The 11368-nt window shown below is 39.6% G+C and overlaps 1 protein-coding gene across 1 annotated transcript in view; it reads left to right on the top strand.

Annotated features, from left to right (window-relative positions):
• MAP2K5 (mitogen-activated protein kinase kinase 5) overlaps nucleotides 1–11368 on the top strand; it is a 131459-nt gene that overhangs the window by 50576 nt on the left and 69515 nt on the right. Inside the window, exon 12 of the mRNA XM_009579158.1 lies at nucleotides 4415–4463. Coding sequence (XP_009577453.1) covers nucleotides 4415–4463 — 49 coding nt within the window. The remainder of the gene's footprint in view (nucleotides 1–4414; nucleotides 4464–11368) is intronic.

Below are 11368 nucleotides of genomic sequence, written 5' to 3'. Positions count from 1 at the left end.
CAGGAATGGCTCCTTTAAGTCTTCACAAATGGCTACCCTGCATCTTGGTGTCTGACATTTCAGTAGAGCCCAGCGGCCCTTTTTGTGGGTTGAGGCACCTTTTTGCCAAGTCCTGTACACAGACACCATAATCCCCACCCCGAACAGCTTGTGAAGATTACCCAAAGCCTGGAGGATTTCTGTTCATGTACTGATGAGAAGGAGAATGTCAAACAAAAGCTGGAGCTTGCATGGATAGATTCTCTGGACGAAATCTGGAGCTTCCGTAGCCTCTTTTTTCCCCAGTCTGTATGTTTTCTTTCTACCTTCCTTGCACCGTGTACACAGAGTCATTTGTCTTTTATTCTCCCGAGACATGTACAATGCATTAGTCTATTGAAGCTGCTTAATAATATGTGTGACCTGCACATCTGTTAATTAGAATACCCTTTTGTTACATTTGTAGAAGTTTTTAAGGGAAGCCATTTCCAGAGGAAAATGATGCAGGCACGTATAGACATTTAGCAGCATTCCCCTCACTCCGACTTGATGATTTTCTTGCTTCCTTTCTTGTTATACAAACGTAATCGTCATGAAAAGCAGTGGACTGATAATCCTTAAAAACAATTGTCCTACTCACAGCAATGAGCACGAAAGGCAGAGGAAATTCCAGCTGGTCTAGAACAAGATCTGTCTGCTCAACACGACACGGCAAAGGGAGCACGTTAAACCTGTGCTGCACTTGCTCAATTAAACACTGAGTTGTACTCAAGGTCATTTCCTTGCACTCTTTGATCTCCACAGGCTGGGGCTGAACTAGCTGAGAGACATCCCTTTCTTGACAACCCTGACTTTCTGTAGCCGAAAGGATAGGACTTTGTTGCTACTCATTTCTCACTCATTTCCTTGAAATACTGCTATAAATACTTACCAAGTACCTGCAATGCACTGCTTAACGGGCATGAATGGTACTTGCTTTTTTGTACACTCCCCTCCCAACCAGACTTTCTCATGATTTGGCAGGAACCAGAGGAGAGTTTTGTCTGCTGAGAAAATCACACATTTTCTGAGGATAGCAACTGCCACTATTTTTTCTGATGTGAACCCTTATCTGCTGAGAATTAAATTGAGTATTGCAGAGTCACGTAGAATATATGTAGTCTTTACACCATAGTGTTCTTCTGCATTCTTGTTATCCGTTTCCCACTGAAGAAGTGATCACCATTAATTGTGATGGACAATCAGCTTTCAAGCTGAAATAGCAGGAATTTATTGCTGAGTGTGATACTCTTCTTTTTCAGTTTTTTTTTCTTGAGGAGTAAAGGGTGGGGGGGAGGTTTGAGGCTGAAAGACAGGATGCTGAAAATAAAGCAAGGCGATGAAAAGAAATCCTTAAAGGAGGAAAGCATTTACCGGGGTTTGGGGAGAAGCACTGTTTTTTCAGGGACAGGATAAAGTAGTAAAAGAGAGGTAGAGTCTGCTGAGACTTGGGTCCCCAAGAAGCTGGAGGGTTCTCTGACTTCATATAAAATTCATCCTGGTAGCCTGTGTGAGACAGTGTCAACAAGAAGAGGAAACCTCTCTTCTTTCTTGTGTTCTTTATTTGTGCGAAGGGCTGGTGTGTTTTTCCAAAGGAAAATTATATCTTGAGAACCCCAAAGTGATGTTGTGGTCGTTCCCGTTTTCGTGCTGATGTGTACTTATTTGGGTCTGCCGATGTAAAATCTGTTCTACCTTTGCTTGCCACTTCACACATTTATTTTCACTTCAATTTCTGAAGCAGTGACATTGTGCACTGTATTTTGAGTGCTAATGTTGATTGAAGTTCTCCCTGAAAGGATGTGCACTTGAACTGTCATGAGGGTGAGTGATTGACAGCAGGTAGAAGTACTTTTTGTGTCAAGGCTTTGTCAAGTCATTGTTGTAAAACCTACTTTACTGAATACCAATAATTCCTGCTAGATGTTGAATCAAAAGATACTGTTCCAGCACCATTTTAGAATAATATTTAATACTTAAGAGTCCTTCCCTAATAGGCAAATGTAAGGTAAGTGAATAATGGTACTTTATGCTAGGTTACGCCATTCGGGGGGCTCCTGTGCACATATTTGCAGCCCAGGATAAAGGGAAGAACTCTTCTCATTCCTTTGTACACTGATGCTGAGAGAATCTGAATGTGAGAGTTTGTTTAATACCATGTCTTTTATAACTGCTTATTCAGCACATGTTCCATAATAAAGGTGTTTAATAACTCACAGCTGTTGATATTTTTTATGTAGGAAATGTTTCCTTTCTTCTATGAAAACATGCTTTAAAATAAATTAAATAATAATAAATAAATTAATAATCTTAAAGATTTTAAATAGTCTAAATATATGTTTAATAAGCAAAGAAGCTTGCTATTCTCAAAATAACTTTCACCATTGGAGGAAGCCTGAAATGTTGCACCATCTCTATTTATTTTTACATCAATACATTTTTTTTCTTCTTATGTCAAAATGCTGTGTAAGTAGAATTCCCGTTTTGCTTTTTGAAAGGCTTTAATAATCTTAAAGATTTTAAATAGTCTAAATATATGTTTAATAAGCAAAGAAGCTTGCTATTCTCAAAATAACTTTCACCATTGGAGGAAGCCTGAAATGTTGCACCATCTCTATTTATTTTTACATCAATACATTTTTTTTCTTCTTATGTCAAAATGCTGTGTAAGTAGAATTCCCGTTTTGCTTTTTGAAAGGCTAACGTGAACAAGGCCACACCGCTGGGCATGCAGAATTTGACTAAGGCCTTTTGTTACAGGTAATTACCATCTGAGGCCATGAGATAGTTGGGTATGGAGTGTGAGTTTAATACTGAGGAATTGCCACCTAGAGCAATTTACTGGGGATCTGGAATCATTATTTGCTTTACAAAAGAGATTCAGATTCCACTGCTGTTGTTTTTGGTTACAGAATAAATTTTAAAATTAGTTTCTAATCCAATAGGAAGGCTGAATATTATGCTTTGAGGCTGTATAATATTTTTAGCACTTCTGCTTGATCACTGCCAACAGAAGTAATTTCATTTCAGTATACTTGGACAATGAAAAGAGTGTAATTGTTTTGTCTGAAAAACTCATACAACTTTACAAACGTTGGAAATGCTTTATTGTTCTGGAGATGTACAAAGAGAGTGTCTCAGGAAAGTGAATGAAATGTCATCTCATAGATGGAAACTTTGTAAAAAAGATTTGTTCTATTAAAAAAGCTGGCTGAGACAGCAGGGATGGTTTGGGTAAAAAGTAAGCAGTAGTAGAAATAAGTTTGTTGAATCTTGTTAGTTCTCTGGGCTTGTAAAAGTAGTAACTCTAGGGGGAAAATTACAATGTTAAAAATGTAAGAAGTAATGGGGTTTAATTACTTTACAGAAACAAAACCTACGGAGAGGATAACTTGTAATATCCAACTGCTTTCTTAGCAAGCTGACTGAACTGCTTGTTTAATTTGGGCCTGTTATAATCGTATTGTGTATAGAAAATAAACAGAGTAGCAGTTGGATCCAGTGATGATCTTGCCAGATCTGAAAGAGCCATATGTACGTATCCTGTGTGAGGAAGTGTCATGGGTTGTTGTTTTGGGAAATACACCTGCATTCATACTACAAATGCATGTCCTATGAATTTTCATTAAAATGCATCTCATACGTAAGGCACTCCAATGTAGTACTGGAGTAAGAGGTTTTTAAAGTTGATTTTAACAGTTTAGCTAGTAGAAGGAGCAAATTCTGGAATAGCAGGCCAAAGTCTGCCCCAATTCTTGTCTTCTAGGGGTCCCAATTGTATTTTCTGGGGCCATGGGATACAGTAAGGCTTGCCTTTGGTCCAAGATGAGTAATATGAAGAATAAGGCAATTTGTACAGTTCAAGAAGAAATGTTCAGCATTTGCATTGTGTAAGTAAAAGCATGGGAAGTAAAGGAGGAAGAAGTACAGATGCACCAAATGGAAGGAAAGGGAAAGGGAGGATGAAGTGGAAGAGGCTACTAGAGATTTTTTTATTTTCTGGCCTTTAATTTCACTGGGTTGCTTTTGTTGCAAGAAGACAAATCATTACGTGCTTTGTCTTTCATGATTTTTGACATCCCAGCAAAGATGGATGAAATAAAAATACATTGAAATGCCTGAAGGGATTCAGTAGAAGCTCAACTAACTTCAACTTACGGATCCTGGGAAGAAGCTTATTCGTGTGTTCTTAAAGAACCTGTTGCCATGCAGTCCGCAGCAGGGGTTCATCTGGGTCCTGCAACCCTTTGGAAGGGATGCTCTGTCTCCCCTTTTCGAGGTCCTGTCTCTGTTCTTCATTGGAACTCGGGTCTTTAACGACTCGCGCCAGCTGAGATGTGTAGTGTTTCTTACCAGGTATCTTAATATGTGTTGTTGCTTTTTCTTTTAAATTCAGGTTGTGAAAGGCCTTACCTATTTATGGAGTCTAAAGATTTTACACAGAGGTGAGTAACAGATGTTTTCTGTTTTCCAATGAAATACCATATTATTTTATTCTAACAATGCTTTCTACAGAGACAGTAGACCATACTAACATCTCGTTTGATTCCAGTGGAGTAATGCAGAATGAATCTTACTTATTAGCCTTGCAGATTTTCTGATAAAATATTTTTACTGCTGTTCTCTTTTATTGCCCTCCCTCCTCCCCTACAAAGAAAAAGGCTAAAGGGAGAAATGAGTTTTATAGAGATTTAGATGCTTAGGGTTACAAACAGGTGCTCAGTGGAAAAATCAGCAAGGAAAATCAGATGTTTGACTAGTATTGGAAAATTCATTATCTATCTTCTATGTGCTTCAGAAATTTCACATGACAGCCACAAGCGTTGCTCTAAAATTGTGGCCCACTGTCCTTTAACATGGCCATGAATAATTAAAGAAACTTTAAACCTGCTTGGACGTAAGCCATTTTTGGGTTTTGCTGTTTATTCTCCTTCCTGAAGCTAGCCTGTATTTTTTTAAATGTCTCATCTATTTCTTACTTTTTAGTGTTGTTAAATTTTGTTAAAAAATTTTCTATTGTGGTAAGTTAATTCAGATATACTAGAACTTTCAAAAACAATGTCAGTTCTGGAAACAGTGGAAAATGCTGTTTAAAGAACAAAGAAGCCCTTCCCCCTACACCACCATCCCCACCCCCCCAAAAAAAAAAAAAGGCTAGAGAAACTCATTACATTTATAATGTTTCTAAAGTGTCTGAAAGTAACTGCTCTGGTTCCTAATGTTGCTAACAGTACTGTTTAATTTAACCCATCTGCTCACTCAGCCCGTGTGCACAGTTGGAGCATGCAGTAAGCGACATCATTTGTGATTGAAAGAGAAGTGTAAAGTAGAGAGACACGTAGAAAATTTTAAGTTGCAAACCAAATAGGTAAGACCATTTCTTCTGGGGTGCCTAGTTTTGGAGTGGCTGAGAAGTAGGTGCGAGGCTCCGTCAAGGTGATGAGAAATGCCTGGGTTAGGCACCCAGTGTCCTGCTGTGATCAGTGCAAGGAGTCGGGCACCTCTGGAGAGTCATTTGGGAAATCTGTGCGCTGAGTGGGACGAAGAAGCTAATAGGAGACACTAATTAGCAGTACGTATTGAGGTCCTGCCCCTCCTTGGAGCTTAGGCTCAGACTGTCTTTAGGCTTTTGTGGAGAGTTTGTAATGGAGGAGGAGATTGATCCTTCCTTTGCGTAATAGCCGAGCGAGCAGCTGTGCAACAGGACATCAGCTTCAGTTCCTCCTCGGGTCTCACAGCATCTCCTTCCTGGGAGATCGCTCTGACGTGAGAGCAGAGGCTCTCTCCTGGGTGGGAGAAAGAGGGCTGTGGCCAGAAGAGTGAGTAGAGATCAAGTAAGGACTTGGCTTTGTTACCCCTGATTAGAGGGCGAGTGAAATGCTAAGGCTGCTGGTGTATGTGACCCTAGGCTGTCACTGGATTAAAAGACCAGAAATAACCCAGAGTCCATGACCAACTCAGTGCAGACACAGGTTACCAAGGAGGCTTCATTTCTGGTGATGGTTTAAACGTTTCACCTACTGGCCTGAATGTTGCCAGATGCAGAGATTTATCAGCTCCATCCGCTCTCAGCAAGAGGATGAGCGGTCTAGGTGCCAGAACTGCCACAGCAATTGTCAGAATAAATATAAAAGAAAAAGCAGCTGGAGCGTCCGTGGCTGGGTATCACTCTCTATAGGCTACACAGTCTTTGCCATGCTTTTGTAATACCTAAAATGAAAAAGCAGATTTGAAATTTTTTTTTCATTTTTAATTTTTTCATTAAAGATTCTGGCCACCTACTGAATGTGATTTGGAGAAAGCATTGTCGTCAAGCATAAATACTGTAACTGTAACATTTTATTGTTGTTCTGCTGTAAATTTAGAACCTGGGTCTGATTTTTGCTTTGCCAGTAAAACAAAATCTCCCCTTCTGTATGGGTTTCATTGCCTTGATTGAAGAGCTGCTCTGAGTTTTTGATGAATTACATACGGTCCTTGCTATGGTGTAAAGAAAAGCGCTGAAACTGATTTTTCATCACACTTCAGATTTTTCTGGCCTTGGTCTGTTGCTAGATTGACCAAGGTGAGAACAGCATTGCAAAATGCCATGGAGGGGATTTTCAGCAGAGTTTCCTCAAAGGATTGGTTTTCAGTGTTACTCTATACCCATTTTTAAGATACAGAACATGTGTACTTCTGTATCTTAAAAATGGACACAGAGTAATACAATGCAAGGAAGACGCCTATTTCTGAAAGTAATCTCCTTCAGCTGTCTGCTGGTTTTAATGCATCAGAGGTAAACAAAAGAAAATTTAACCCTGGCTTCCTTGCTGTCACATGTAACGCAGACCGTGCAGGAAGCTCGCATGGGCTAAGAAGTCAAGAATTTCCACCGTGGTGATAACGAAGGTGGAGAAGCAATCATCGTGAAGAAGCGGTGTAAGGCAGTGCAGCAAACGACAGTTTGTGACTAGAGCATGGATTAAAGCAAAGGAAACAAACAATGAGCAAGTCTTTTATTCCAGATCAGACATTTCAGCAAATATTACAGCTTAACTTCAAAACAAACCTTGCAACTAATGAGGTGATAGCCGTGCATATTAATAAACCCAAAGCTGTAGTCGTAGTCATCACACCCACATCAAACATAAACATAAGATTAACACCTACAGCACTTCTTTGGAAGATGTGAGAATGTCCCAATGATAAGTGTGCTCTTTTCCCCAGAGGATAAGAAGTAGAAATGGAAGGGTAATGAGAAATTAACTTAGATTTAAAACAGAATTAGCAATTAAACAAGTCTAATCACGTACAAAGTCAAAGTTTGTATAAAGACAAACCAAAATCTGTTAAGTTCAAGAATAAGTATAGACCGTATGCATTTTATCTGGTATGTTTTTCTCTGTTCACACCTCCTTATTAAAAGAAACGTATGAAATAGATGTTACCCGCTTGTGTTTAATTGTACTGATCTGTATTTGTATGCACAACTGTGTACTGGGGGCCATATATATTTGCACGGTTTGGGGACCTTCGTTTCTGACTAGGTTTTGAATTTGTGTCAGAGTTTTTGGAAGTGCTTTCTGGTTTGTGATGCGCAAGGTTGAGCTAACTGGAGCAGAGGGGTGCTGGTTGGTAGGGACGGGCACTTGTGCAATACGGACGATGAATGTTCCTGTCTTTTAGTTTGCTGAGGATTTTACCAAAGATGACCAGAGCCTCGTATTTGACTTTTTCCCTCTGCTTTTTTAGCTTTGTGAGAATTAATCAGCATTAGTGCCATGTATAATGAAGCACAAACAAAAATACTAGGCGTGTGTGTGTGTGTATACATATACATACATACTTGTGTTTATATATGTATAGCTAAACACATACATGCACACTCATGGACCACTTAGGCTTATTTAAAAAAAATAATCCTGGCCTCTGCAAAAAGCATGCTGATGAGTCATTACGGAAAGAAAGTATTTTCATTCTTCCAGCAGCTTCACTTTGTTGACAGTAATGTTGTGTGAGCTGTCTGCAGCTAAAATTGTGCTTTTGTATCTCTTGTCTCCCTTGAACCTGGCGTGTTGCAGGTTTATATTTTTAAAAGAGAAGAAGTCAAGAGACACCTTTTAAAAATCTGGGTTTTTTTCTCCCACGATCATTAATCTGTTTGCTTTTCAATAAAACAAAATGACTGAAATGTTTGGTGGTCAAAAAGCTGAACCTCTGACAGTTCTGTTTATTACTGGTAAGTAAGAGCTTGGAGGTCCCATTTATTTGCAGAGAGGTGAAATGACTTAGGCAGATATATCATAAAGAGGACTTGTTCATCCTCTATAATGATGCTTCATAGAAATCATTTGTATTAAGCAAGCACTGGTAATGGGAGCATAATGACCCCTTTTGGCTCTTGTTTAAATTCTTTCACTTCTAAACAGTAATATTAATCACAAGCAGATGGTGCAGAACATTATTTATGCACATTTGTTTTCCAAAACCAAAAAATGTTTAACCCATTAACTGAAGCAGTTTATGAAACAAAAAGGCTAATTTACTGATTGGGTGATTTTTCTCCCCACTTTCAATATGAGATGTTTTGTGAAGTGACATTTTTGTCTAGGATTGTCACTTCCTTTTTTCTTGAGGAAATCAACGCAAGCGTTGGAATTCATAGCAAATATTTGTGTAAATCCCCCATTTGCGGTGCTGTTTAAATTCTGCTGCAAGGACAGATAGTATTTGTTCTTAGCAGTGCTTGTTTGGCATAGGCTTCCTTTCCTTAATGGGCTGATCGGTGATTGCTTTTTTTCATTTAGGATTTTTTTTTTTTTTTTTTTTTTTTTTTAAGTTCTCTTCGTGGAAGGATTTCAGGATCAAGGAATGCTTAATGAATGACAGGTGGTTTTTTTTAATTATATTGACTTACTGTCACATCCCCCACGGTAGCAGGGAAGGGGAGATGGGGTCTGCAGATCCCCAGGAACACAAGGTGATGCCTGGATAGAGCCTTGGCTCTTCCTTGGTGGGAGCTGGGCCGTCCTGGTGGGACGGGGGATAAATGTGGCATGATGGTTTCCTCTGGTGGGTCGTGTTAAGGGAACAAGGACTTGTGGGCTGCACTTGGAGAACATCCTGCCTCTTCCTCTGAACTCATGACATGGTTGAGTCCTTATAGAAAGAAAATTTGGGTACGTGCATGTTGCCTCATCATCACTTTCTGTGAGGTCGCAGTGTTTCACGCATTGCTAAAAAATAATGCAGTTGATCTGGTCTTGATCCCACGAACCTATTTCCATCCGTACTGCACCAAAATGTTTCTTTTGTCCGTTTCGTTATTAATTGTATTTATTACATCCTTTACAATTAAAAGCAAGAACCTCTTGTTATATTGCAGTTTTCTTTTAAAAGTGTTAGTACTGTAACCAGCTGGATTCGTGGTGCAGAATGTCAGTATTTTCTGTATGTGTAATTGCATCTGCTGTTCACTACAATTCAGCGCAGGCCTAGTAACGAGGTAGCTCAATTGGCTGCCATATTTTTAGAAAGAAGGTTAAACAGGATTACTGTGCAACGTACTGTTCTCGGGATTCAGGATAGAGCCTGCTGATGTATTCAGCATGTCTTGTTAGATTTAGCAAAGTCACTCGACAGCAGACAGGAGCGTGCTGCTTAGCGGGTTCCCGCAAGCAAATATTTGAGTCTTCCTGAAGTTTTAGTTAGAAAACAGATTCCAAAAATGTTGTTAGGAAGTGTATGGGAGATTTTGTGACTGCGTGGCTTGCTCTCATCACCTGTAGCCGTGGAATAGGTAAAAATCCATCAAAAATGCAGCATGCGGATTGAATTCCTAAAGATGAAATGGAGATCAAGATACACAAACCGAGTCTGTCAGTGCTGTAACGTGGCGAATTCACTGGTGACTGATTTTTTCTTTTGGCTTTGGGGGGAAGTTGCAAAATGTACCAGCAGTATTAATACCTAACTTAAAACATACAGATCCACTTAAGGTATATAACGTACTGTTGAATGCTCCCCTTTTTTAAATTGGATTTTTAGCTCAAATATAGGAAAGCATTTAATCAGCTTGTTAATTGAGGTTATACATTTCTACATTGCAGAGACAAATTAAGCAAGCTACTGTGGTACCAGAAAACATCTGCTAAAGAAAGGCAAACTTAATGATAAACAAAATTAGGTTCTTTTCTAGTTGGGTTTCATCCATCTCCACCCAACTAGTGTTCACTTTTAAAGAAGGCAAAGATGCAAGCTATTGCTTTTAATCCATTTTGACAGAAGAAAGCAGTGATTAGGCAAAGCCACCGTGCTCTAATCTTCCCAAGTTTAAGCCAGGCCATAACACGCACATTACGCTTTCTGACTGGCATCCCCGTACAGAAAGATGCTCAATGTTTCCTGCACTACAGTCAGGCTGGATGTTCATCAGTTTATTCACATGTTGATTTTACAGTATGCAACAGAAGTGTACCAACTTCTTTTGGCATCAGAGGGGGTCAGCATTAAGATCTTTACGCTGACAGTCTGGCCTTACGATGTACATTGATGTTTTATTTGCTGGCAGCAGGATTAGTAGTCATTTTAAGGCGCTGCTGGCAGTTGACCTCTGTAAAAGCTCTGAAACCGTGAGATCAGAGCTGTTTTATGCAGTAGAAGCTGTGGAGGTGGAAGCCGGTAGCTTTGAATAATGGTGTGCGCAAGAGCAAAGCTGCACTGTGTATGTTCCTGGGGCAGAAGGAGGCTCAAATATGCTTGTGTATTTGTGTTTTGCCTGTGTTCCTATATGCAGGTGTTTGTATTGGATACTTTGAATTTGTAATTTTTATAGAACATTAAATTCTGCTCTTGTCACTACATGGAATTAAGTGAGGGCTATTAGAGAAGAGGGAGGCAGGGTTAATTGCAGTGTTAGAACACAAAGTCGCAGGGCTGGGATGAACCTTAAAAGGTCAGCCCGGCTATCCCTTGATACTAAAACAGGCTTCACCGTTTGCACCACTGATTTTGGCTTGTTTCTAAATTGTCCAGTGACAGAGTTTGTTCCCTCTCTGTCATTGCCACGTCATGCCGTAATTTGCAGATCCTTTTTTGCAGACCTTCTCCAGCCTACACTCCAGGCAGTTGTTTAATCCTATATTTATGCAGTTGGTTAATCCCTGTCTAAATGTAGTGCTTCCACTTGTGCCTGTTGAATTTCATCTTATTTTTTCAGTCTGATTTTCCAATTTGTCAAGATCACTTTGAATTCTAGGTCCCATCCTTCAGTGCACTTGCTGTCCCTCCCAGATTGGTGTCACCTGCAGATTTGGAACTTGATGGCCTTAAGGGTCTTTTCCAACCTAAATGATTCTGTGATTTAATA

Source organism: Fulmarus glacialis, unplaced genomic scaffold (assembly GCF_000690835.1).
Source record: "Fulmarus glacialis isolate BGI_N327 unplaced genomic scaffold, ASM69083v1 scaffold4276, whole genome shotgun sequence".
NCBI lineage: Eukaryota > Metazoa > Chordata > Aves > Procellariiformes > Procellariidae > Fulmarus > Fulmarus glacialis.
Note: the sequence above shows the minus strand (reverse complement) of the source record. Positions and strands in the feature narration are given on the sequence as shown.